This window comes from Sycon ciliatum, chromosome 10 (assembly GCF_964019385.1).
Source record: "Sycon ciliatum chromosome 10, ocSycCili1.1, whole genome shotgun sequence".
NCBI lineage: Eukaryota > Metazoa > Porifera > Calcarea > Leucosolenida > Sycettidae > Sycon > Sycon ciliatum.
This window is the reverse complement of record NC_088652.1, coordinates 13,612,158-13,640,156: the sequence shown is the minus strand read 5'-3', so window position 1 is coordinate 13,640,156 and position 27,999 is coordinate 13,612,158. Positions and strand designations below refer to the sequence as shown.

Sequence of the window (27,999 nt, the reverse complement as noted above, 5' to 3'; positions counted from 1 at the left end):
AGTTTCCGCATTGAACCGGCCCGGGAAGTAATAGATGCACAAACCCGGGTTGTGGCGAATCTCCCTGGCCGCCACTGGGGGGCGGGCGGGCATAATGGGTTCTGTAATATCATGACGTCACTCAGCCCAATTGTTCAAATGTTTTACCAATAATAAAACAGCGGGAAACATTAACACGACACTCCAAAAGACGAACCTTGCTGTGATTTTGAAAATACCAGCAACTACAATGCTGCATGAATTGTACTTGAAACAGGATTGTGTTTTTCTGTTTGGAATCCCGATGTGCGAGAGGGTTTGCGTTGGGTGAGGACTGAGCTCATGTGCAAAGAGTCAAGACGCGTTGCAACTGATAGTGTTAGCAATATACCCTGTGGTAGATTCCTGGCCCAAGTCACGACGGTCGTGGCAAGAAAATCAATGACTTCTCGTCACTAGCTGCCCTGGACCGACTGGAGGCCTCGAGGCTGGACCCACTACCAGCTGCATGCTGAGCGAGGAGATTGTAACCCGCTGTTTGATGTCATTGCAACGCGGCAGCAATGGGCTTCAACGGGGAGTCACTCGCCACTGAGCTGCTCAAAATCCTGGAGGAAAATTTCGCTCGTTTGTAAGTGCTCGCCTGCATTGGCAGGGAAACACACACAACACACACACAGGGGCACTTCAGTATAGCGTACCTCCAGGGGCCATTATGACTTATCAAATTTTGATAAATCGTCTGTACTTTATATCCGAATTTCCAAAGTACATCTACTGTATAGAGCCTCTTGTGTGTATGCACAGTCGGTGGTGCCGCCGTCAGAATCCCGGGAAAGAATTTGAATCGGTGGAGAACATGCGTGTGTGTGTGTGTGTGCACGTGTGTGTGTGTGTGTGTGTGTGTGTGTGTGTGCATGTGTGTGTGCGTATGTGCATGCGTATACTATTGGTCTGTTTGTTTGCTTGTGTATGTATGTGTGTGTATGCGCATGAGTATTGGTGTGTTTGTTTTGCATATGTATATGTGTGCATTGGCATGCATGGCGACTGCAGGGATGAAGTTGGCCTTATTCCCGGGCTGCCATCATCATCAGCACCGCAATCTGCAACTGCTAATGACCAATCCCTTGACCACACCTCGTCGGAATGCTTCGTTCTCGTCGATTCCAAACTCGGCATTTACTCTGGCTGTGCAGCGGCGCTGTTTCCGGCACTTTACAGGAAGTTCATGCAATGTTGCCAAAGTCGCCGGGCGTCCCGTAAGTGAGTGTGTTGGCCCCCGTGTGTGTCTCTCTCTTTCTCTCGCGTACACGCTCTATGTTCGTGTCTGTCCCCGTGTGTTCACGTACAGTCAAATTTGCGTATAACGACACTCGGCTGGGCATCAGAATACTAGTGTCCTTTTTCGTGAAGTGTCCTTATACCCGAAGTCTCATTATATGAGCCAGAGCACGCTAAAATATGACCACAGACCAAAAATTCGATTTTCACTTTTTTGTTCCAAAATGATCAAACACACCTAATGTTCACTGTCTGAAAGTTTTGGATTGATCGGACATGTCTAAGTGTTGCTACAATGGTATTATATGCATCACTGTTGGAATGGTGAAATTCTATGTACAGCAATGGGATTGTCATTTTTGCACACAGTTGATATGTCCCTTGGTTCATCCTTTCCGGGTCAGTTCCTCTGTCCAGGGTCTTATAGCATGAGGTGACAGGTACTTGGCCACATCCAAAATTCCTATAGGCAGTTGAGCTGGGTGTCCGAAATACCTCCTGTTTGGAGCACCACTGGAGAACCGCCAGCGAAAACACCGTCAACATCTGTAGATGGCCGGAGAACTTGGCACTCCACGTCCTCTCCATCACACTCCACCTGTACTTTCAGATATACAGTATACACTGCTGCACACAGTCTTCCTCAACATACTCAATGTCGCACTCATATTCCGCACACCAAAGCCCATCTGCACACGGCTTTCTCCGCTCGCCAGAGAGTACTGCTTTCCCTGCCTACTGCTCGTGCTAGCCATGTTCCGCATAAGGGTACTCAAATTATCGACTTGAGCAAGTTGAGGGAGCAGCAGAGTCCATTGATTGTTTTTGCACTTGCAACCAATACTGGCATTGTCCCGGATATGTGCAGCGATGTCCATTCTGGCCAAATCAGGGGGCAAAGGTGATGGAGGTACATTTCAATAGCGCGAGTGTTTTCCAGTATATATAGTAGGGCTGTGTTAAGCTTTGTGCTGGTCTGGCGCGGCAATTTCTAGGACACAGTAATCGATATCATAATTGATAATCGAATCGATACAAGGGTAGGTTAACCGATAGTTGAAAAGTGTAATCGTTTCACCCCTAGGCTAAAGGATGTAAGTTTGGTCAAGAGAACGTGAACCAAACGGCTACATATACTAGTATGTTAATCCCTTGATGTTTACGTTTGGCACCTTGTAAATCTGTCAACGACCGAGAAATGTGATCACAGGATGCGACGTGTTCTCGTAGTGTTGTTGTTGTTTGTGTGCAGGAAGGTCTAGTCGGCTAAAGCCTAGTTCACATTCGACGGGGCGCGACGGGACGCGACGTAAGGATCGACGGGAATCGACGGGACGACCTGACGGCGTCCAATGTGAACACCAGGAACGGGAACGCAACCGTACTACCGTACAGATCGGGAAGCGACGGGAAGAGTTGGATCGATCCAACTTTTCATACCGTAGACGGGCGTAGACGGAGACGCAAGCGTACAAAACGGGTGCAATTCGAGTGTGAACAGGAGACGGCGTCGTGCGCCGACTACTCCCGATTCGTACTTGGATATTTTTAGCATTTCGAACACTGCGCTTCCCATGATAACTCACAGAAATGCTAGCACGACTTGAGTTGAATTTTAGCAACATAAGATCTTTTGTCACTTATTGTATTTAGGGATAGTTCAGAAGCGTGACAGACGACCTATTCTATCATTTCCTTATTTGAATGCCACAACTTTCAGGGCTAATTTTTTGATCTTCATGACAAACTGGTATTGTGAACTTGATTCCGCTTCTTTCAAGGAGAAATAATTGAAAAGAAGTCCCGAAAAACGAGAAATTAGGTCCGAAAGTCACCCCGTCACGGACCGTGCCTTATGACTCGCGCCGTTCGACGTTGAACGTCGCAACGACTGCTGCATGTCGTGTCGTACGAATCGTACAGGATTTTACAGCTCACCCCAGCCCTCCGACAAGCCCTTACGTCCCGTACCGTCGGCGTTGCGTCGAATGTGAACTAGGCTTTAGAGCGCAGTGTAGTGGTGGAGGTGATAGTCAACATTTACTGAGCAATGTGTTTGCGATTTTCCCGTCTTGTTAATCTCCACGCCGATGATTCCTATGATGTTTCCTACATGTTGATGTTATCTCTCCTACAGTACTGTCGCCGAAGAACTGGAGGGTCAGCTTCCTAGCCTATACCAGTCACTGTATATACATTGGTGTGCTGTGCTTGGTGAAATTCTAGCCTGGTCGTTCTTCGGCGCTCTGTTCTTCGGCGCTCTGTTCTTCGGCGCTCTGTTCTTCGGCGCTCTGTTCTTCGGCGCCCGACAGTACCGTACACACACCTTCACAACCCATGTATTCCACTGCAATGAGACGTACGCATCCACTTCCCGCCGTTAGGTTTTGCGGGGCAAGTTCACTACAACCGTACACATGATTACCAACTCTGCATAAAAGGTCATGAACTTTGTGCGGTCATACTCATAAATGTGCGAGAATTGGTTGTACCTGCCAAAAATGGGGCAACTTGCCCCGCAAAAAGGTGACGGTCGTCTTCGATGTATACCTCCCATTGCGATTAAGTTAAATTAGTCTCCCAGTGTTCGCCCTTTGGTCTTCATCAGGGAGTATAACGATGTGTTTGTGATCTTCCTGTCTTGTGTCCAATCCAGGTAGTGACCGGGAAGAAGATGAAGGTGGGCGCGGCAATGGTGACGGCGCTGCTGCTGCTGCTGGTGTTGCCGTCGGCAATAGCGACGGTGATGCTGCTGCTGGTGGTGTTGTCATCGGTGATTCCCTGTACCCGCTGGGCACCGTAGCGCTGTCGCGTGCCGTGGCTCTGCTTCATGGCGAGTGCATGACGGCGTGGAATATCCGGTGAGCTGCTGCGCAGGGCGCGTGCACGTGTGGATATGCCGTCGCATGTGAGTACGAGTGCAGGCGTGTAGCTCGTCTATAGTCAGCGTACTGTAAACATACAAAATTCCGGCAGTTAATTAATTTCGGCTTTATTCCCGTAGCTATGCAAAAGACGTTACTTCAGTAACGTCTGGCGCTAGCCAGGGTCCACACAGCTTTAATTCCGTGTTTGTTTGCTTGTTTGTCTGTGCCATCGGCATGCCTGGTGCTATCCCGTACCTGTCCCGTACCGTACCATCAAAGACAGCAGCTGGCCTGAATATTCAAATAGGGCTTTCAAATGCAAGATCATAACGTGAAGCAATTTCGAAGAATGAGTACCGTATTTTTCCGGTTGTAAGTCGACCTTTTACGACTAAAAATGGAAGGAGAAAGGGTGGGGGTCGACTTACAACCGGGATTCGACTTATAACCGGGAACTATCAGTATCTTACAAAAAATGACCTGCACTGCATGCACGAGTGCACCATGTGTACACATTGTTGCCAGTTTTTTTGGCATTTTTCAAGGATTGGTACGTTATACCCTCCAATAGGGAATGTCTGCATGATTTGTTAATGTGTTAATAGCAGGAGGTGGTTAATAGTGCTTCTTTGGGTGAACACTTTAAAACGCAGAATTGAGACCTCCGGATACGGGGGTCGACTTACAACTGGTAAAATACAGTATGTATGCGAAGTGTATCGGGGGAATGCACGCAGGGTGATAGTGCGGGTTCGAATCCTAGGTTATGTCTTTGAAAAAAAAATAGGAGAAATGAAAAATTTATAACATCCCTATGCTTTTTTTCCCAAGGTCATCAAGGTGGTAGACGGTATCGTATTACCCTCGAATGCAAAGAGAAAGTTGACTCTCGCTTGGCAAAAAAGCATAGCGTAGGGCCCTGAGCTTCCAAGCTCTCTCGTTCGGCACCGACCCAAAACGCCAAAATTAAAACGCTGATGAAATTCAAATTGTTCACATCAGCTTTGGTGTTGTACTAGTATTACATGTAACACCGTGCCAAAAATAAAACGCTGCCGAAATGTCGAAAATCGTGAAATGCCAAAATATTGCTGCGCCGAAATATTGTATATTATTTTACAGTAGTCGGTCCCCACACCAGCGAATGGCTGTCGTATTTTACTACATAGTCAAAAGTAGGTAAAATGGCGGCTATGCGTTTGCCGGTGGTGCATGGTCACCACACCACAGATGTGCTAGCTACGTTCCTGCGAGTGTGTGTCTTATGTGGCGCGTGGCAATTCCTCCCCGCCCAAGCTCATTTCCAAATTTGGTCCTACAGTAACATCAAGGGTACTGTATAAGCAGAAATATTCGTCTGGAATTTGGTTTCATCTGTTTCGTCCAAGGAGCTTTTGGACTAAATTAAATGCCGCACTAATGTCGTTCTGTCCAGCTTTTCAATACACTCTTGTGATCCGTAGATGAAATTTTCAACCGGACGAACTCCCTTTCTTTGGAGTTGGATTGAATTATTGACCGACGAGATTTTCTGCCTGTGCAGTACCGTATTTTCCGGAGTACAGTAAAACCTGGTGTAAGCGACCACCCCACGGTGCAAGCAAAAGCGGTCGTTAAAGCCAGGTGGTCTTTAGAACCAGGCCCCATAGTGTCTATGTAGAACTGTCCGCGCATGGAAAAACGGTCGTTAAGAGCAGGTGGTCGCTAAAACGAGAGATCGCTTACACCAGGTTTTACTGTATGTGCCGCTCTTTTAACACTCGTCATTCATTCCCCATAAAGCCGGTACGGCTTATACTGCATGGTCCACACTGTGCAAACCTAGAGAGGTCAAACAAGTACCGGTACATGTATACCGAATATTCCAATACTCAATGTCTGGTAATTCGAATCTCGTCCCCCCCCCCCCAAAAAAAACCCCGGGGAGAGCCATAAAGTTATGCCCCAATCTACTTAGGGGCCATCCGTAATTATCGATCTTTTCACGAAACGAAAAAGTTTCGTTTATGGGTGGGTGGGTAGTAGGGGTGCGCGGATTATGCTCGCACGCACCCGATATTATGCTTTCGGGCATTTCCCGCGGAACTTCGAAAGTATTCTCCCAAAACATCGAAAACATTCTCCAGAATTCCCCCCCCCCCCCCCCCCCAAAAAGACCCCCAGCACGAACCGTGCCTTGCGCATGCTCTTTAGTATGCAATATGGACGGTCAGGCACGTGATCACTGCATGCAGGATCTACACTATAGTATAGTATACTAGTACATGTACTAGATCTACATGCTACATGACTGTACACCATGGTACACAGCACTGTATGTACTCAGGCTGCGTCCATAGATGCGCGCTTGTTCTCTGTTCTCTGTTCTCTGGCAGGTCAAAATTGACAGAATTCCCCAAAAACTCTTCTGAAGGTCAATGGATCTGGCCAAAGATCGATAGAATTCCCCTAAAATTCCCAAAATTTTCTCAACGATAGTATTCCCAAATTATTCCGGGAATAATCTGCGCACCCCTAGTGGGTAGTGACCGGTTTCGTTTTGAAAAAACATCGAAAGCGGAAAAATCAACGCGCACTGCATGCATTGATGCATGCGTACTTCGAAGTAGATCGACATTACTTCGCGCGGCCAGGCAAGTGCTGCATGGATGCACTGATACCACTCTGTACTCAGTGCAGTCGTGAGTTCCTTTCGTCCTCGGGTGACTTCTCCGACGCGGATCTAGCAGTCAGTCGCTCTGGGACCGACAACAGATAGATAAATACTTCATTCCAGCCGCCGATGCAAGAGAATTTAAAATTACGGAGCGGGGCGCACACCAAGTAAATTCTCACGCAAATATGGGGAGCGCCAGCCGCTGAAGACGATGTCGCCGTCGTAATGTACCTGTGGTGGGGAAGCCATGGAGAGTGATCCCCGTGTCGACAGTCTTCCAGAGACGGAAATTTAGGCCATCAACTTTCTACGTACCTGATTGACGGCAGCGCAGCGCGGCGTGTGTGCGACCTTACGGAGCTTTCCGACAGCGGTTCTGGGGCGATGCTGCTCTCATTTGCGAGCGAGGCACGACCACTGAAGTCTGTGATAGCTATGGCGTTTGTTTCCGCTCCGAAGTCGACTTGTTTTGGCAGTATCATGTCAATGTCGGAACTCTGACGATTTGCATGTGTACTATTCCCGTGTTTAGACGTAGAGGTGCTAATTATTTAGCAGCGTATGTGTGTGGTAGGTGAAAATAAAATATAATGTTTTCATGGTCAAGAAGTAGTACCAGACTTCCAAGAAAACATAACTGACTTGCACAATCATACAAAATGTGGCCTCGCTGTGAGTTATTGGCATCCTTCTAAAATGTTATGGATTTCTTATACAAAAGTAACTATTATTTGCCGGTAAAGGGTTAAAGGGGAAGTTAAGGCAAAAATTAAAATTTCACCAGTTGTAGTCTTCGGGGTGCTGAGTCGAATGGTCTTGGTCCGAGAAAGCTGAGACGCTCCCTTCCTACTTGAATCCCAATCGAACTCGCGCACTTCCACCGAAACTGGGTGACTGCGCCCTACTAGATGGGGATTTGTATGCAAAATGTCACTAAAAGCGCCATTTCGTTCTTATAAAAGCACGGATGACCGCGATTGGCCCATATGTTGTAGTCTTTTGGCCGCTGAGTCGACTGGTTTTGGTCCGAAAAGGCTGCGATGCAGCGGTCCTCCTTTATTCCCAATCGAACATGGTTGAACAAGCGGTCACGTGCTCCTGGGTGCCCAAATCACCTGGTCACCACACCAGCAGGCGACAACTTTCACACCAAGGTTCAACTCCAGTGACAGGACTGCACCCAAAAAGGTCAAACAGGCTAGTAAGTTGTACCCTGCAAGCACGGTGACCAGGTGACTGGCGTACGCAGGAGCACGTGACCACTTGTTCAACCATGTTCGATTGGGAATAAAGGAGGAATGCTGCATCGCAGCCTTTTCGGACCAAAACCAGTCGACTCAGCGGCCAAAAGACTACAACATATGGGCCAATCGCGGTCATCGGTGCTTTTATAAGAACGAAATGGCGCTTTTAGTGACATTTTGCATACAAATCCCCATCTAGTAGGGCACAGTCACCCAGTTTCGGTGGAAGTGCGCGAGTTCGATTGGAATTCAAGTAGGAAGGGAGCGTCTCAGCTTCCTCGGACCACGACCATTCGACTCAGCACCCCGAAGACTACAACTGGTGAAATTTTAATTCCCGTAGCTATGCAGAAGACGTTACTTCAGTAACGTCTGGCGCTAGCCAGGGTCCACACAGCTTTAATTTGGTGTTTGTGTGTTTGTGTGTTTGTGTCACGCCTGGAACTACCGTATCTGTCTCGTATCTGTGATTTGGTGTTTGTTTGTTTATGTGTATGTTTGTATCACGCCTGGAGCTACCGTATCTGTCCCGTATCTATGAGTTGGTGTTTGTTTGTTTGTGTGTTTGTGTCACGCCTGGAGCTACCGTATCTGTCCCGTATCTGTGACTACAAAGGTTCTACAGGATTGTACATAACAGCTGGCCACAAACAGCTGGCCACAATATTCGTCGTATTATGTATACGACTCCCTGATGTAGAGGGAAATTTGGAAAGAAAATTAAAAGGGAGACGAGGAGGAAATAAAATTAGAATGGACGCTAGTTGCGGAATAGGTGATAGGATGCGTCAGCAAAAACATACTTTGGAAGAGAGATCCTTTGGAAGAGATCCTGTCGTCTCCAAAATAAGCGTGAACGGGCGATTCAGCGCCGGTCACAGGAAACGTCGTGAAAGAGATCCTGTCGACTCCAGAACGCCCGTGATCGGCAGAGTCAGCGCCGGTCCCAGGAAACGTCAGGACAGACGCAGAATCGACTCCAAAATAAGCGTGAACCGGCGATTCAGCGCCGGTCACAGGAAACGTCGGAAGAGAGATCCCGTCGAGTCCAGAACGCCCGTGATCGGCAGAGTCAGCGCCGGTCCCAGGAAACGTCAGGACAGACGCAGAATCGACTCCAAAATAAGCGTGAACCGGCGATTCAGCGCCGGTCACAGGAAACGTCGGAAGAGAGATCCCGTCGAGTCCAGAACGCCCGTGATCGGCAGAGTCAGCGCCAGTCCCAGGAAACGTCAGGACAGACGCAGAATCGACTCCGAAATAAGCGTGAACGGGCGATTCAGCGCCGGTCACAGGAAACGTCGGAAGAGAGATCCCTTCGAGGCCAGAACGCCCGTGATCGGCAGAGTCAGCGCCGGTCACAGGAAACGTCAGGACAGACATCAGGACATATTTTGCCTAGCTCATCGTACATGTTACAAGAACTGATGGAAATGTTTTTTTCCGTTGATTGGCTACATCATTGTATTGCAAAAACGTTTCAATCAGTTTGAATATGAGTTAGGCAAAAGTATTTGCAGAATTTATTGCGAATTGTTATTTTTCTCTCACTTCATCCGCTTTTGGTTTGCTCCTTCTTTTCCTTTTTATCTCTTTGTAATCGGATTTTCTGGCCTTTTTACATTAAAAGCATAGCGTAGGGCCCTGAGCTTCCAAGCTCTCTCGTTTTTGCCTTAACTTCCCCTTTAATAGTGCTTGCATGCGAAGGATATGTGTGTGTTGTAGCAGCCAATCAAGATCATTTTCTGCACAAAGTCTCAAGTAAATTGATTATTTTGTTTCAGGGGGGTGGGTGGGTGGGGGTGGGTCATAACTAAACCCTTTCGTTTCGTGAAAAAGATCGATAATTACGGATGGCCCCTTACGGAGTACCTCCGTTAGTAGAGCCCCGCGTAGTCTACGTAGACAACGTTCCGTAAGTGGAGTGCAAACTCGCGACGTCACGGGTTTTCCCGCCCGCTTACGTGTAGTTGCTCAACGTTACGTAGCGCGGAACCTCTCTGACTCTAATGCAAGCATTTTGACGTGCATGATGTGTTGTGGGTACATGTTTGGAAAATTACCATGTGAAGCTCATCCACCGTCCGTAGAGGGCTCAATCTGCCGAAAGCAAAGAGCGGAATACACAGACAGAAGAAACTGCTCGTTCTTCTGTCTGTGTTTGGAAATTAGAATGTCCGGATAAGGCCAAACTGAAGAAGGTGTGTGGTTCGACTAACATGGACATTTTTTTACGGGCGGGCGGGCGGATTTTTTTATTTTTTTATATATTTTTTAGTACATGTAAATACACTGTACTGCCTTTAGACACCCAGTACATCGGCATTATTACGCAGTGTTATGCCATACATGTTGTATAAAGGGATCACTGGCCAATACTTTGAAACATTGTGTGGCAGAAAACGAGGAAAGTGCAATCTCGTCTGTCCTTCATCCCAAAACAGAAGGCCGTCCTTAATCTGGAACGAGGCAATCACTCTCAACCGGACGGTCACTTCAAAATAAGTCTCGCCAGTCTGCCGGTGGTCGTATCGAGTAGACTTTACTACCAGCACAAGGCAGCAGTCGTACCACTCACTGCACTGCACTGCAGTACAACTACAAGTCAAGTCCGAAAGGAGCTGCCTGCATCCGCAGACTCACGCTGCACAGCACGTAGACGTGGACGTGTTCAGTCCACGTACGTCAGTCACACGACAGCCCGCCGGAAAAAAAGTTACGGTCGGGCTGAAAAATGTACGGTCGGTCGGGTGAGTCGAACCACAGACCTTTTTCAGTGTGGCCTAATTAGACATTTTCCCCCGGGGTTCAAACTATCAGGATTCCACCACCTGTACTAGTACTCTGAGTAAATCAGTTTTCAGATGCTCCTGTTCTTGCCTACTTCATGCCTTTACTGCAGAGCTTGGCTGTTTCCAATACTGTAAAACATGTGATTTTCGGTGTAACTTTAATTTCGGTGATTTTGGTTGAGAAACCAGGCACCTAAAGTTAAAATAATTACATCTTAAGGCACTAGAGTATGCACTGTACGTGAAGGGCAAGCTGGTCACCTAATTCTACATTACACCTGAAACCTGGCAGGTCACTGGCACCGAAATTTTAATGCACCTAAAATTACATGTTTTACAGTATACAGTGCTGCCAAACCGTCCGATTTTTCGGACAGTGTCCGATTTTTGAAGGCTCTTCCGAAAACCGGTCCGAAAAGGGAAACGTCCGAAAAGCAGCCAAGATGTCGGAGATCATTACTTTCCTATGCAGAAGTGCTGTACTTTCACTTTTCAGCGCAACTGAATGCACAAATCACTGTACATTTGCTTCTTCATTGTAAAAACTAAAAAGGCTAGCGCTTGGCTGTGGAAGTGCAAAGTAACATGCCTGGATCAGGCTGGATGGCATGTACACTGACAGTGTGTACAGAGTCAATGTGCGACGACACTCATCAATCATTACAAAATTCATGACAACTCCGGGGTTACCATGGCAACGAAGCGAATTTTCATGGTGTTTTAGGCGATATTTGAATTCTCTGTAAAAAAATTGCCGAGGAGAAAAATTCGCACCATGTGGCCAGCCTTGGCGGTGAAGGGTGTCCGATTTTGGGCGAAAATTATTTGGCAGCACTGAGTACACGAGGAGTCAAGATTGATGTCTGGACTGTGTAATGCTTCTTGGTACAACTATCGAGAGCGCTCGGAGGACCCGCCAGTCAATGTTATATACAGAAAGTAGCATTCGGTCTGTACAATTTGGATGTGTTTCCTCATAATATGTTTTCTCTGCTGTTTCCGTTCACAGAAAGCAGCTGCTACAAGATGGCAGTGCCTGTGTAGCATGTGAGCTCCACCTCACTAACCTTGCTCTGGACATACGGCCCAAGAGTCCCGAAGTCTTCATACACAAGTAAGGTAGCACTGCAATGCAGTACACGTATATTAAAATAGTTACTGAGTATACTGTTTTTAAAAGTTCCAGAAACTTCCATAACTCAATGAAAGTTTGGCAGCATTTTACTTATTCATCGGTTTGAGGGATTTAAAACTTGAAAAGGGATTTTTGATTATTTCCCTCTGTTTTCAGCAGAAGAGGTTTTCAGGATTGAAGTGCCACTGGAAGTTTTTAAAAGTGCTAGCAGCCATGTGTCCTGTATTCCTTGGAAGTACGGTCCTGGCCAGAGAAATCAAACCTCATGAATAAAATAGCGCTGGGTGCTGCACAGCCCTAGCGCTACACACACCGTTCTGTGCACTCGAACGCGGCGCTAATATATCCATGCGGCTGGATTTCTCCGGCCAGATCTGTATGTTTGATTCATGTGGTGGTAAATACACACCTGGCAATATGGCGGTAAATACACGCCTGGCAATATGGCGGTAAATACACGCCTGCCCACACACGCTCTCTGTGCTGCAAAGCTATTCTGGCACAGAGCTCTCCTTCTCACCACCACCACCACCACCATCAGTTCACGCCTGGCGCCTAGTCGATGCATGGTTGGCGGTATCCGACATAGCAGGCTGGTACATCAGGTAGCGCATGGCACATAGTCGATGCATGGTTGGTGGTATCCGACATAGCAGGCTGGTACATCAGGTAGCGCCTGGCGCATAGTAGATGCCATCCGTCGATGGATAGTGGCACCGGTAGTGGTGCTGGAGTCAACCACATCTGCCAACTGCTGCATGTTGAATACATCATACCGACGGCACTTCCTCTTCGCCTAGCCCGACATACCTTCGACTAAGCATCTTGTGTGGCCCGTTATCATAAATGACAAGATGGTGACAAGTCAGCGGAAAAGCGCGAGCCCCGGTGCTTCACTCTCCCTGTGACAGCGGCTATCAACCTCTCTCTCCATCGTCAACAATTATCACAGATTCAACATTCTACATTATCAGCACTGGGTGGATACGTCTCGAGACGAATTTAGCGGATCAGCGACGCTTTGCGTAAATTCTCTTCGGGGGGGGGAGGACCGTCAAGGTACCTGGAAGAGTACAGAAGACGGGGTCGTTCACGATGTTGGGAGAACATAGCAAACAACCTCCTCTTCGATTGCAAATTCGCCAAGATGTATGTGAAATGTATGTGCGAAGATGCATTTCCACTGGCAAGCTAATCCCTCATTACGTCATCAGGGCTCGCTCGGCGAAATTCAAAAGTCGTCTTCCCGCTCGACTCGGTCGCTTCTGGAGACTCGTTCTTGTTCAGGGGGTCTTCTCTTTCGCCTTCCTTCGTCTTGGCATCGAAAACTCGGCATCGGAAATGAAGTTGGAGTGCCTTCTTTTTGCAGTTCCGGATGGCCCCCAAATGAGCATGCCCGGAAAATCCTGATTTGCCTCCCAAATGAGGCCTGATTGGGGCCGAGTTGGGGCCCCGGCATGCTATGTACAGTACTTTTAAAATACTACTTTAATATGCTGAAGTATTCTTGGCAATGCCTTTTTCCAGGATGTTGGGATTGTGCTCAACACTATGCCTGCAGTATCCGCCCGTAGTTGGTCATTTAGCCGTGTGTTTGTGTCAGGGAGTAGTGAAGGGATTTTAAAGAGTCGACAAGGAGACGAAAGTTTTAAAATTGCAATGAATAAGATAAAGTGCACAGTCAGTGTATGTTACCATGCATCTACTAGTACAGTGAAACAGCTGTCTAAGACGACCGCTGCTCAAAGGACCTTCAAAACCTGGTCTCTATTACCAGGTGGTCTCTGTTACCAGGTGGTCTCTGTTACCAGGTGGTCTCTGTTACCAGGTGGTCTCCTGACCTTATCCAGGGTCAATTGACTGAAAAATAGCATCCCTTGGTCCTGATTGCAGTGGTCTTCTAGGACAGGTGGTCGCCTTATCCGAGTGGTCGCCTTGACAGGTTTTACTGTACACACATCATGGAGGAACGATTGGTTGTCTCTAGTGGTGAAACGAATGTCAAAACCTACTAGTCGAATATTCTTCAGCTTAACGAACGAATGAACGAGTATTCTTTTGGTAACACAGATGACATCACATGCCCTCCTCTCAGTCATTTGATGGATATTGTCAATACTAATATATTATTAGGTATGACAAACGGTAGTGCCACGTAAAATATACTGCCACATAAGGCTACTTCGAAGTTCATAAATGTTATGTGCAACATTGGCAGTCCAGTATGGACATACATGTGCGAACATGCAGTACAAAGTCACCGGCAGGCTGTACGCACTGCACTGTACCGTGTTCGGCATGCATGTATGTACAGGCACTGCATTCGAAGTGACGTAACAAATACTCGAATGTGACTTAACGAATATTCGAATGTGACAAACCGAACGAATGTTCGAATATTCGAATATTCGTTTCACCACTAGTTGTCTCCAAGGATGTTTTCTTGTGATGGTCATCAGCTAGTTGTAGAGTACATCGCAGTGTGGTGAACAAAGAATATAGTAGCGTGTTACGTGTCAAGTACTACTCTCTGGTTCGTATTTCCACACACACAGTAGCATTAGGACACGACAGCAGTCAAGTTTCAACTCTGAGTACTGTATTAAGGTCGGCAAGTTTTCGGCCCATTCAAATTTCGGCCTCCCAGGGCTAAAACCCATTTTGGCCGCGTCGAATTTTCGGCCTGTACTGCTGCCGCCTGTATACACTGTCACACTCAACCTTGCGAAACGAAATTTCGGCCCATTCGAATTTCCGGCCAAACATGACCGGGCCGAAAATAGCGGAAAATAAATATGCGCCGAATATTATGTTGACTTATAGTATCGTGTTGTGTGGCCTTCCGGCGACCTGCTACTTTGTGTACCGGTATTTGTTTTGAATCCTAGGAGATACATTCTGACACGATACTTCTCATCGTCAGGGGACCCACACACCGACAGTTATTCTTGCCCACACCACCACCACTCTGTTGTGGAGGACGCTAAGCGGGCCAAGCATCATGACAGGTGTGTGTGTTTACTTCTTCTGTGTGTGTGTGTGTGTGTGTGTGTGTGTGTATGTGTGTGTGTATGTGTGTGCATGGTGTGTGTGCATGGTGTGTGTGTGTGTGTGTGTGTGTGTGCCAATTCTTCAGCCTTGCAAGCTGTTGAATGGTGCAATCCCAGCGCAAGTTGCTATGGCTTCTGCTGTAGCATCGCTATCATCGCCTCTGGCGATGGGCGTCCAATGGTCCAATGGTGTGTGTGTGTGTGTGTGTGTGTGTGTGTGTGTGTGTATGTGTATGTATGTATGTATGTGTTCCGATATATGGAGACCTGAAAATTGTTTTCTGTTCCCGTTTTCAGAGGGCTGGTCTGCTGGTTAGACAGTGTTTGTACGTTGCACCTAGCACTTGTGTTTATTTATTTTTTATTCCCGTAGCTATGCAGAAGACGTTACTGAAGTAACGTCTGGCGCTAGCCAGGGTCCACACAGCTTTAATTTGGTATTTGTGTGTTTTGTTTGTTTGTGTGTTTGTGTCACGCCTGGCGCTATCCCGTATCTGTCCCGTACCGTACCATCAAACACAGCTGGCCACATACAGCTGGCCGCAATATTCAAATAGGGCTTTCAAACGCAAGATCGTAACGTGAAGCAACTTGGAAGAATGAGTATGAATGCGAGGTGTGTGGGGGAATGCATGTAGGGCGATAGTGCGGGTTCGAATCCCAGGATATGCCTGAAAAAAAAAATAGAATTGAAAATTTTATAACATCCCTATGCTTTTTTTGCCGTCATCAAGGCGGTAGACGGTGTCGTATTACCCTCGATCGTACCTGTCCCGTACCTATCCCGTACCGTACCATCAAAGACGGCTGGCCACAATGCATATTCAAATAGGGCTTTCAAATGCAAGATCATAACGTGAAGCAACTTGGAAGAATTAGTATGTTTTTCGATTTTGACAGCATGTCACAAGGCGAGGACGCGTAGTGCTCCTGACTACAAACATAACCAGGTTGGCAGAGTCCCGGTCTTGCGACCATTTGAACCGTATTGGGAAAACCCAGGTTCGGACCCTCGTTACTCTACGGGTTGATACAATACGGTTCAAATGGTCGCAAGACCGGGACTCTGCCAACCGGGTTATGGTTGTAGTCAGGAGCACTACGCGTCCTTGCCTTGTAACATGCTGTCAAAATCGAAAAACATGTTAAACTACCAAGCAAGGCTTCTGTATGCGAAGTGTATCGGGGGATGCAAGCAGGGCGCGCGATAGTGCGGGTTCGAATCCCAGGTTATGTCTAAAAAAAGGATTTTTTAAAAGAATTTATAACATCCCTATGTAGAAAGGAAAAGGACATATGGAAACGAGTTAAGAGTAACTCTTCATCACTGTAACCAGATACTATATACAGTCAGAAAGTGCAACAACTAGGCACAAAACTGACAGAGTACTGAGACATTCGACGTCCTGACACCTAGCTTCAACACATCTCCGTAGCGCTAACATCCCTATGCTTTTTTTTTGTCTAGGTCATCAAGGCAAAAAAGCATAGCGTAGGGCCCTGAGCTTCCAAGCTCTCTCGTTTTTTTACCGTATTTCCGCGCATATAAAGCCATGGCGTTATAGGTGAAACATCGCTGTTTTGGACCAAATTTTTGGAGAAAATAGTCTCGGTTTTAACGCCATGGCGCTAAAAGTGAGAGACGCTTACATGAAAAAATCGGCAGGAGTATGGACTTCGAGTACTCGTATGGTGCCGTTGCACGTTCATGTCGAGCCTCCATACCGGTATACTTTCAATTTTCCCTGAAATTTTCAAATTGTGAACCTATTGTGTACAAGGTGGCATACAAACTTGTGTGAAGGTGCGGTGGCGGTATGGCATGTGACAGTGGGGATGGGTACATGTAGAGGGAATCACCGCTACTGTAGGTTCACTGAAAGAATTGAACTCACCTTTAACGCCGGATGCAACTTCCTCCACATTGAAATTTGTTCTCTTATAACGCCATGGCTTTATAAGTGAGGGTGGCCTTATATTCGGATATAACGCCATGGCTTTATTTGCGCGGAAAATTTAGTGGTGAAACGAATATTCGAATATTCGAACATTCGTTCGGTTTGTCACATTCGAGTATTCTTTAAGTCACATTCGAGTATTCGTTACGTCACTTCGAACGCAGCGCATGTATATACAAGCACGCCGAACACATATACAGTGCAGTGCGTACAGCCTGCCTGTGACTTTGTACTCCATGTTTTCTCATGCATGTGCATACTGGACTGCCAATGTTGTACATAACATGTATGAACTTCGAAGAACCCTTATGTGGCAGTGCATTTTATGTGGCACTACTGTCTGTCATACCTAATAATAATGACAATATCCATCAAATGACTGAGAGGAGGGCATGTGATGGCATCTCTGTTACCAAAAGAAATTAACGAATATTCGTACGTTCGTTCGATAAGCCAAAGAATATTCGGTTACTAGGTTTTGACATTCGTTTCACCACTAGCGGAAATACGGTACAAAGACCACTCAAATGCCAAACATGAGATGCAGCTAGTGGAAGCACGCACAACCTGAATCGTGGCAGTGGTGGTGAGGTTTAGGGAGCTCCGCCGACCTAGGGTCTCGACTTCATGGCCACCTAGACGCACCAAGAGTGGGTGGGGAGGGAGAACGAGAGAGAGGGAGAGAGAGAGGGAGGGAGGGAGAGAGGGAGGGAGAGAGAGAGAGAGAGAGAGAGAGAGAGAGAGGGGGGTTGCGGAATTGTTAAAGTAAAATAAAAGGAACATTAAAACATGAGATGATTGGTGAGTTGACTGCAGCCTCAGCTATTTGGCCAGCAAAGTCATAATTGTTACAGTAGGCCAGCTATTACATGAACAAGGGAGCGACTGTGCCGCAACATAGAGCAAGGGAGCGTACATAAGCTAGCGAAAAAAGACACAGTCTCAGACGCGGTGTGCACTATGGCTGAGATGGGTGTGAGAGATCTGCTAGAGGCTCTCAGTCGCCCAGCTGCAGTGGTGCAGCTGGAGGTAACGGTGGACACGGCACTTAAAGGCTTGCAGGCCCTCCAGGTGTGGGGGTCTCAGCAGCATGCTTTGGGGCAGAGCATTCCATGTCTGCACAGCGCTGGCAGGAAATGCGCGAAGACAGCTGTTTCGCGTGCGTACTGGGAGGTTAATTGATAGCTGGTGTGGGTGCGTAGGCTGAGCAGACACGCAGGTGGGCTGTATGTCCTGAGGTCGACGTTGGGCACGGGGGGGGGGGGGGGGGGAGGAGGGAGGATCTTCTTTAGCGGGCTGTCCGCATCCAGGCAGAATAGCTTGTACAAGTATGCAAGCGAAGCCACTGTCCGCCGCAGAGATAGACTAGGGAGCCAGGAGCCCGATCCGATGATGTGGATGGCTCGTCGCTGGATCTGGTCTAGCTTGGCCAAGTGTGAGGGTGGCACACCAAGCCAGACCAGGGGACAGTACTCCAGCACAGGGCGGACAAACCCATTGTAGGCTCGGAGTTCGCCAGGGGGCTCTAGGATAGCAGAGGCCTTCCGCAGGAAGCCTAGGCGTTGCTGTGCTCTGGAGTGGATCGTGCGGATGTGCTGCGCGTATGTCAGCTGGGAGTGACCCCCAGGAGCTTCAGGTGGCCTGCTTCGCTGACTGGCGTTGCGTCAAAAGTGGTTCCCGGGAGCTGCCAAGGCTGGCGATGATGTGCGATTGTCATGGCTTGGGTCTTGGAGGGCTCAAACTTGATTTTCCACTCCGCGCCCCAGCGAGACAGTGCGTCCACACCCTGTTGCATGATAGCAGAGCTGCCAGGTATGGACACTCTTGAGGTGATGAAGTTGAAGAGCGTAGTGTCGTCGGCATATGCTGCGAGGTCCATTCCAGGAGGGAGATGGTCCTCGGTGTCATTTGTGTACAGGATGAACAGTGTCGGTCCCAGGATGCTGCCCTGGAGGACGCCGGCTCTCACCGGGTAGGGCTGAGATAGCTCCCCACCAACAGCTGCGGTTAGGTTCCGGTTGCTCAGGTAGGCGAGGAGCCAGCCAAGCAGGTGACCAGCTACGCCATAGCACTCTGCCTTGTGGAGCACTCAGGTGTGCGAGACACGGTCAAACGCACCAGCCACATCCACTGCGATCACCCTTACTGCACCACCGCTTGCGGCCACCCTGCTCCACTGCAAATTCAATAGGGTGAGGATATCCTGGGTGCCAAGTCTGCTGCGGAACCCACACTGGCTCTGGGAGAGGATATTGTTTGACTCAAGGAATTTCCTGTGGGCACGATTGAGGATAGCCTCCATCTGCTTGGACAAGATGGGGAGAAGTGAGATAGGTCTGTAGTTGCTCACATCAGATTTTAATTTCTTCTTGTGGACGGGTACAACCATGGCAGTCTTCCATAGGGTAGGCTGGCGTCCTGCCCGAAAGGACTTGGCGAACAGTTTCGACACAGGGACTGAAAGTTCCTTCCTGCACTCCTGCAATACTTGGCCTGGTCCTGTGGCTTTTGCAGGGGAGACCTTCCTGAGCTCGCGCTCGACCGCACAAGGTCGGAAGTGCACTGTGTGGAGCTGCGCATCTGAGCGGCGACGAACTGGTGGGAGCGCGTCTGCCTGCAAGTCATCCGTACCCAAACTGTACTTTGACGAGAAGAACTTTCCAAAAGCCTCACCTTTCGCTGCGCTCTGCCTGACTTCGACACTGTTGGCCTGGGTCAAAGTCGGGATCTCCGAGGAACGGCTGCCATGGCCACCAGCACGTTTGATCGTAGTCCACCACTCTCGGCTGGAGAGACCTCCAGCGCTGATCTTGCACCTTACTGTCGCAATGTGGGCCATCTTTACTCTATGCAGAGTGGCGACTGCGGCAGCTGCTGCCTCCTTGAAGGTTGAGAGAAGTGCAGCATCATCTGGGGAGGCCCGATGGCGCCTCCACGCCTGTTGTTTTATGTCAACACATGCTTGGCATTCAGGAGACCACCAGATTGGGTTGCTGGCTCGTTGCTTCAGTACTTTGGATGGTATGAATCATTTCATTGCCTCTGTGACTTTCCTGGTGAGTTTGTCACATGAGGTGTCAACATCATCGGTAGCAAGGAAGGACCAGTCTGAGTCGCGCAGGAAGGCGCGTGGGCGGGGCCAGTCGGCTTGCTGGTGCCGCCATACTGTGCGCTTGGTCGGACGGTCTGGGGTTGGTGCCACATCGAAATGTGCAACTATCATTGCACGATCGGATTTGCCAAGGGGTGGATGCAGAGGCGTGATGCGTGTGTACGTGCTGTCGCGGACATTGAAATCCGACGGGATGACCGGGGCCGGCGCCCTTACTGCGTTTAGCGCGTACATTCACTGTAGTTCACGTACACACTGTTAAAAAGATCCTAAAAACGGGACCAGCGATGCTTGCGGCTGCATGGCCCGCGCCCCGTGGTCGCCTGATTCGTGTGGCCCGTGTGCAGCCTCTGACTTTTCTGCATGGGCGTGTCTATCATGGCGACATTCCTGGATTGCACCATACGTGTAGTTATCTGTTGAGGCAGATTAAAGCGGGTGGATTTGGCGTTGACTACCGGTAGTTCGTAAAACTTGAACTCGTCTGCAGTTCTGTACTGTAAGTCAACAAATATTCGGCGCATATTTATTTTCGGCTATTTTCGGCCTGGTCATGTTTGGCCGAAAATTTGTTTTGCAAGGTTCAGTGTGACAGTGTATACAGGTGGCAGCAGTACAGGCTGAAAATTTGTTGCAGACGAAATGGGTTTCAGCCCTGGGAGGCCGAAATTTGATGGGCCGAAAATTTGTCGACTTACAGTAGCAGGAGACCTGCATGAATTCAGCTTGTGCACACTACACCAGACCATCCGCAATAGATGCGTTGCTTCCGGGCCACTCTACTTGGCTGCAATAGGGCCGTGTGTTTGAGAGGCGTACCACTCCTCAAGTTTGCTGGCGCAATCTGCTTCTGCCATTGGCGAGTACGCCGACAGTGTTTGGCGAAGGCTTTTGTGATGCTGAACCGAAAATTCGGCCAACGTTGCTCGTTCTCTTGTCTTTTCTTTCCCGTGCATTTTCACTCATTTCTAGCGGATTCAGCCAGCTTTGCTTGTTGTTGTTGTTGTTGTGTGTTTTCTTTCCCTTGTATTGTCACTCGTTTCTACTTTGCTTGTTTTGTTGTGTGTTTTTTTCCTTGCATTTTTTCATTTATCACTCATTTCTAGCGGATTCGGCCAACTTTGGTTATTGTTGTTGTTATGTGTGTTTCCTTTCCCTTGCATTATCACTTGTTTCTCTCCAGGTGCACTGCTGCCTTTTGTCTTGTGAACGATGAGCTTCGTCTATGCCTGCACTCGGCCGAGCGTTATCGTCATAACTACGCGGCGTGGCAGCACCGTGCATGGCTGCTGCATCGCATACTCACCTCGTCCTCGTCCCTGTCCTCCATCGGCTGCTGCTGCTGTTGTCCGGTAAGGCTTCTTTTCCGGTGCTGTGCCGCTGGCTTGTACCGTAATGTCGCATGTTGAAGCCGGGCTTTTTTCCTGTAGAAGCCGATGCCAGTGCTAGGCGTTTCTTCAAACCAAGTATTTCTATGTATGTCAACACGAAAACCAGGTTTTTGTGTCACCAGTGCATGTCGAAAATCAGGCTTGGATTCTAAACTGGCTTCTATACGTGACTGGTTCTAATACAACACACCACCGTAACTTGCTGGTGTGTTTGTTGCCGGGTATGTGCAGGAGTGTTTGTGCAATTTGGTCAATATTTGATTAGATGCCCTGCCACTCTCTGAAAACCCTTCCTTCTCTTTGCCGAGAATCTCCCTAAATTGTCCTCGTCCAGAAATACTCGTTGAAATGATGCTTTTCGCTTTGCATGCCTTTTGCAATGGAATAGTGAATGGGCAATGCATGTGCGTGTGTATGCATGTGTGTGCACGTGCCCGCGCACATGGTACTCACGCAGGCCTCTGTCCTCACCATTCTTGATGCTGAGCTGGAGTGCGTGGATTCGTGGACGGCTTTGAATGTGTCTCAGCATTCAGCAATGAGCTATTTGTTGCACCTTATGCATCTCATCTGCCATATGACCATGGTAAGTGGCCTGTGGAGAATCCATAAAATTGAATACAATCAAGAGTGCATAACCCCCAGAGTGTGCAACGCCTGATCCAGCTGTGCATAGGGTCTGGGTCGAGCGCAATCGGATCTTTGCGTCGTAATACTGTACACATCTGAGGGGAACCCGGGGAGTCGCGGGTACTCTCGGATCAAAAACAACGGTGCCCTGCCTCGAGACCGGCCTTGCGCTGGTGTGAAGTGTACGCATGACATCAGAAGATCCGACTACGCTCGACCAAGACCCTATGCAGAGCTGGATCAGGCGTTGCACACTCTGGGGGTTATGTACTCTTGCTGCAATGCAATACAATGCGACCATGCACAGTACTGTTCAATAATAACGAGAGAGCTTGGAAGCTCAGGGCCCTACGCTATGCTTTTTTTGCCTTGATGACCTAGACAAAAAAAAAGCATAGGGATGTTATAAATTCTTTTAAAAATCCTTTTTTTTTAAGACATAACCTGGGATTCGAACCCGCACTATCGCGCGCCCTGCATGCATCCCCCGATATACTTCGCATACATTTGTTTGTTTGTGTCACGCCTGGCGCTATCCGTATCTACCGGCAAAAAAAGCATAGGATGTTATAAATTTTTCAATTCTCCTATTTTTTTTTCAGGCATATCCTGGGATTCGAACCCGCACTATCGCCCTACATGCATTCCCCCATACACTTCGCATTCATACCCATTCTTCCAAGTTGTTTCGCATTGTGATCTTGCATTTGAAAGCCCTATTTGAATATGCATTGTGGCCAGCCGTCTTTGATGGCACGGTACGGTAGGGGATAGGTACGGGACAGGTACGATCGAGGGTAATACGACACCGTCTCCCGTACCGTACCGTACCATCAAACACAGCTGGCCACATACAGCTGCCCGCAATATTCAAATAGGGCTTTCAAACGCAAGATAATAACGTGAAGCAACTTGGAAGAATGGGTATGAATGCGAAGTGTATGGGGGGAATGCATGTAGGGCGATAGTGTGGGTTCGAATCCCAAATTTGCCTGAAAAAAAGGAGAATTGAAAAATTTATAACATCCTATGCTTTTTTGCCGTCAGATACGGATAGCGCCAGGCGTGACACAAACAAACACACAAACACCAAATTAAAGCTGTGTGGACCCTGGCTAGCGCCAGACGTTACTGAACTAACGTCTTCTGCATAGCTACGGGAATAATATCTTTATTAGGATGACACCCGGCCGAGTCACTCGAGTACGTGCTGGGCATTTCACAGCCCTAGACCTTCAAACACTGGGCTGTGAAATGATGCAGGCGCAAACTTGACTCACGCGATCCGATTTCATTGAGCAGCACTGTACGCGTACATGAGACATAGGCCCTGGCTTATTAGTCCATTGGCTTATGGTAAGCCCCCCCCCCCCCCTTGATCTGCCATCCAGTCCTCCTAGAGCCTGCATTAATTGCATTTGCATGATTAAACAGGCTTATAAAAAACCTCCCCCTGGGGTAAAGAAACCCTGACCACCCCGAGCCTATCGTTTTCCCGGTTCTTATTTTCTCGTTTGAACGATCCAGAAACGAACCTCTGGGCTTTCATGGCAGCTTGTCCATGTTTTTCCCGATATTGCCTCATGAGCTTGTGAGGATTTCTTCATGGCCAGTGTGTCTTTTTCTATCGTCTTCTTGGTCTCTACTATTTTCATATTGCTCTCACATTTTTGGAATTTGATATTGCTTTCACGTTTTGGAAAAGAAGTGACAACCGGAAAAGTAGCGGAAACGCGAACAGACCCTTCTTGGTTCAAATCTCATCGTTCACGAGTTTCTACCACTGACCTTTTGCTGTGTGTTTGTTTCTTTTCTGTGGCGGCGGTGGTGGTGGTGCTGTTGTTGGTGTTTTTTGTTTGTTTGAATTCTTTATTCTCGTGATGGCACCATCGCCAATAAGAGATTGTTGTTGTTGTTGTTTCAAATCTTTATTCTCGCGATAGCCAGTGGCCAATAAGAGATGTTGTTGTTGTTGTTGTGCTCATCACTGTCACCGTTGGTCGTGGTGGCTGTGATGGTGTGTGTGTGTGCACGTGTGTGTGTAAGGCCACACCGTTTTTTATCTGTGTTTCGCCTCCCCCGCGCGCATGTATTTCACAGCCGGAGGTAAACAAAAACCGGAACAATTTTTTTTTGAAAACGGAATACAAATTTAATGCAAACCCAGAAAACCGGAAAATGTAACCGAAAAGGAAAAAAAAACGGAACATGATTGTTACACGTAACTATTATGTTGGCATCAATTAAATAATTGTTCTATTTATCGCACGATTGTACTCAGCTCACACACATGTACATGTACATGTGTGTGTAATAAGCTGGGCCGCAAGTCACACAATCATCATGCCGCCTGTGTTTGGACCACAAGCATGGCAGTCTGGCAGAGGGGATACACTCATGTATTCATGTACATATCAATGTACATGAACAGTACCGTGTTGCTTCACTGTACACAAATGCAATGCACGTACACTGTTTTTTTTTGGATGGCTTTTTTATTTTTTTCGCCCTCCCTCATTGATTTCATCGAATAAGGTGACGCGAAACATAGAAAAAACACGGCCTGGCCTAAATGAAAAAAATGAAAAATAGGGATTCACTGGCCAGAAAAAGTCACTTCAAACAGCTGTGTGATGGATACCAGGCTTAACAAAGTGGCGGTCAATTCATCAGCCTTGCAAGCTGTTGAATGGTGTAATCCCAGCACAAGTTGCTATGTCTAACATAGCTGTTCGCTATCATCGCTTCCGCGATGGGCATGTCTGAGGTGTGTGTGTGTGTGCCAGCTAGTTCGGTTGGTGGGTACACTTATGCCGGATAGTGTTGGGTCTGTTGCCAACGGGCTCGGCTGCTTGAAGCCTGGTGTAATGTTGTACCTACCACCTTTGTTGGTTTCAGGGTTCATATACTTTCTATTTGAAGTATACATACCTGTTAACCATGGACTACTTCTGGCTAGATTAACTCTTGTGTAATCATGGTGCTAGTGAAGCTTATATCAGATCCACTCTGATTTAGCCACCCACACTAGTAGCAAGTATTACCTTCACTGGGGGCAGGGGTAACTGCAGTTGGATCCCGGGACGGATACCCTGATGCCGTCAATCCTTTTTCTGCACCTTGTCCTCACCCACTTACTGAGGTGTGGTGAGCCCATAAGTGGGATCATTTTCAAGTCCACCCAGAGTTTTGGGGATTTCAGGGGGTGTCGGCCGTTGGGCGGTTCAATAGCCAATTGAGTCATCTTTCCAAGATTCCTTTTGAGTCTCTTTCCCCTCTCCCGGGGAGACCCACGTGACCAGTTTTGGCAGTGAGCAACAAGTACAAGTACAAGTGTGTGTGTGTGTGTGTGAACTGTTGGTGCTGACTTCACTAACTGTAGGTGTCTTGTCTGAGCTCTGGCAGCATGCCACTGCCAGATGATCACCAGCGGAGGAGGAGGACCCAGCTGCTTTCCGGCTGGCTGCGCACTCGTCTTGAGAACTGCACTTCCCTTATGACCATGTACACTGAGCACGAAGCACTCTGGACGTTCCGGTGAGTGGCAATTATGGATGCTTTCTTGCTACGAGAACATTCTGTAGGATGGCCATGATTCCAACGCAGAAAAAATCTTTATGCATGATTGTACAGTTGCGCTCGGTGAAATCCGACCAAGAGTGCATATTTGGCGCCCTCAACTAGCACGCCCTTGACGACCTGGAAGTGGCACGAATGCGGCCGACGGTACACGTGTACGATTGCAAGGATGCAATCGGTACTGGTCCAGGGCATCAGCTTCGCAGTTTGGGTCGGATTTCACAGAACACAACTACTAGCATACAGGTAGCAACAAGCATGGTCTTAGACATCGCTTAGATGCTGGCAATGGCACTGGCCATTGTGTGTCGCGCCCTGTTGAGCACTAGTGCAACAGTGCCTGCCTATACATGTAAAAATGCACTATTGCAGCAGTGCCGATCTGTGTATGTAAAGATGGCTTATCCGCATCACAACTGGCTGTGCATGGGGAATTGTATGCAGAGATACCGACCACCCGGCCGCTTTAGGAAGTTTCACATCCAGCTGCCGGTATTGTTGCTTCGAATGTAGCTTTCAAGCAAGCTCCGTGTCATGTGTGTGTTAGTGAGTGCGTTCGATTATGCCCGCAAATCAATTCATGAATCGATTCGCGCTATTCACATCACCCCATGTGAATAGCGTGAATAGATTTCGAATCGATTCCAGGGCTCATGACATGAAAATCGAACGACTTGAATGAATTGAATCGATTCATGAATCGATTCAAGTGCATAATCGAACGCAGCCACTGTGTGTGTGTGTGTGTGTGTGTGTGTGTGTGTGTGTGTGTGTGTGTGTGTGTGTGTGTGTGTGTTATTCGAACACGCTTTGGTGGATTTAATAATAATTTTAAAAAACTAAAATAATAGTCATGGCACGTGTCTTTTTGTTTTCTTGTCTTCAGGCGTGGATTAGTTGGTCTAGTCCTAAGCCATGTTCACCACCAGCTACACAACAACACTGCAACACGCGTGCAAACTGGTGGTGCCTCTGCCGGCCATACAGTAGCATGCCATTCACCGGCAGCTGTGTCGATGACGTTCGATCATCCCGATGACCCGGCGAGCCGTCCCAACGACACGACCTCTGCCGCCGTTGCTTCTCCCATGCTGTGTGCGAGTAGCACTAGCAGTGATACGCTGCCAGGCATCGGCGCTTTCCTGGGGGAAGTCACCTCGTCCGACTTGTGCCGTGCCCTGAACAAGACTCTGCAGTGCACATCAAACGTTTTCATCAGGAACGGTCCCGTCGCAAGTCGAGATCGAGTCTGTGCTAGTCCGCAGCAGCAACATGAGCAGCAGGATTGTGCACTGCCCCAAAGCCCGGGCTGTACGCGCCTTGCTGCCGCCGCCTCACCACCCGCTGTACACGACGCGTCGCCGCACTCCTCCCGAATCCAATTGTGCAGTAGATGCGCACAGCTATTGCGCGACGAACATGCTTTCGTTGTCTCCGTGCTTTCTGGGAGCAGCTCGGCGGCATTGCCTGATGCCCCAGCAGTGCTGTTTGCGACAAAATATGAAGAGTATCTGTGTAGACTGGAAGTGGAGGGGCCTGCATGTTATGATGTGCACTAGCCATGTCAAGAGCTTGCTCATGCTCCTCTGCCGACCGAGTGCCACGTGGACACTGGATGTGAGTGATGTGCCCTAGATGTGTGCATGTGAAAGAGAGAGAGAGAGTGTGTGCGTGTGTGTATGTCTGGACTCGTGCCGTTATCATTGTTGCTACGTCGATATCCAGCATTGATGCTGCGCTGCACGCCTTGGTCATGCTGGCATGCCATTGCGTTCCACTGCAATGATCCTACATGTATCACCGCATAGGAAGCCTGCCATGCTTGATGAGATCTTTCACGCTAGTGTTATTTTATTGAACATCTTTCGAAAGGGATCACATGTACTTAGTGGTCCCTTCATAATCCGACACCAGTTGTGCCACAAACATTCCGCTGAATTATGGGTGCTAGATTTGGTCCCTTCATAATCCGACATCATTCGTGCCACCAACAGTCCGATTAGGGAGGGTGCTGGATTATCATGTCTGATTCACAGTACATTCTAGTTACTGAAAATTCTGCTGTTGTATTGAGTGTGCTGGATGAAAGAGGGATGGCCAGGCGCGTGCCCCGTATGGGTTCCTGGGTGCCCGGAACCCCCCTTTTTCGCTCAAGATGCAGGACTTTGCTTCATTTTTTGAAAATTTTCCCAGGGGGCCCACGGACCCCCCCCCCCCCCCTTGAAGGGCACCGGCGCACGCGCCTGATGGCTGCACTACTACATGTACCGGTACATGCACCGTAAAGTACCGTTGATGCGTCCCCTGTCGAATTTCCGCCTG

The 27,999-nt window shown here is 48.3% G+C and overlaps 1 protein-coding gene across 3 annotated transcripts; it reads left to right on the top strand.

The window, feature by feature from the left end:
• Positions 1–2: 2 nt before the first annotated feature.
• On the top strand, positions 3–27,768 carry LOC135825705 (protein prenyltransferase alpha subunit repeat-containing protein 1-like). 3 transcript variants are annotated; one of them, XM_065338323.1, is made up of 9 exons: positions 4–610; positions 1,036–1,245; positions 3,920–4,124; positions 11,832–11,936; positions 14,846–14,965; positions 21,261–21,429; positions 21,926–22,054; positions 25,481–25,635; positions 26,564–27,764. In XM_065338323.1, the coding sequence occupies exons 2-9, from the start codon at positions 1,038–1,040 to the stop codon at positions 27,234–27,236; spliced, it is 1,764 nt and encodes a 587-aa protein (XP_065194395.1). In that variant the 5' UTR covers positions 4–610; positions 1,036–1,037; the 3' UTR covers positions 27,237–27,764. The 3 variants fall into 3 exon arrangements, with proteins under 3 accessions (XP_065194396.1, XP_065194395.1, XP_065194394.1); XM_065338322.1 differs by having other exon boundaries at positions 5–610; positions 1,036–1,241; positions 26,564–27,762; XM_065338324.1 differs by lacking the exon at positions 14,846–14,965 and having other exon boundaries at positions 3–610; positions 1,036–1,241; positions 26,564–27,768.
• The last annotated feature ends 231 nt before the right edge of the window (positions 27,769–27,999 follow it).

Bases quoted from the DNA above. Each gene is read 5' to 3' on its own strand.
- LOC135825705 (XM_065338322.1), top strand. From the start codon at position 543: ATGGGCTTCAACGGGGAGTCACTCGCCACTGAGCTGCTCAAAATCCTG. The intron at 21,430-21,925 runs GTAAGGCTTCTT...GTACTCACGCAG, and splicing joins GCTGCTGCTGCTGTTGTCCG to GCCTCTGTCCTCACCATTCT. The intron at 25,636-26,563 runs GTGAGTGGCAAT...TCTTGTCTTCAG, and splicing joins GAAGCACTCTGGACGTTCCG to GCGTGGATTAGTTGGTCTAG.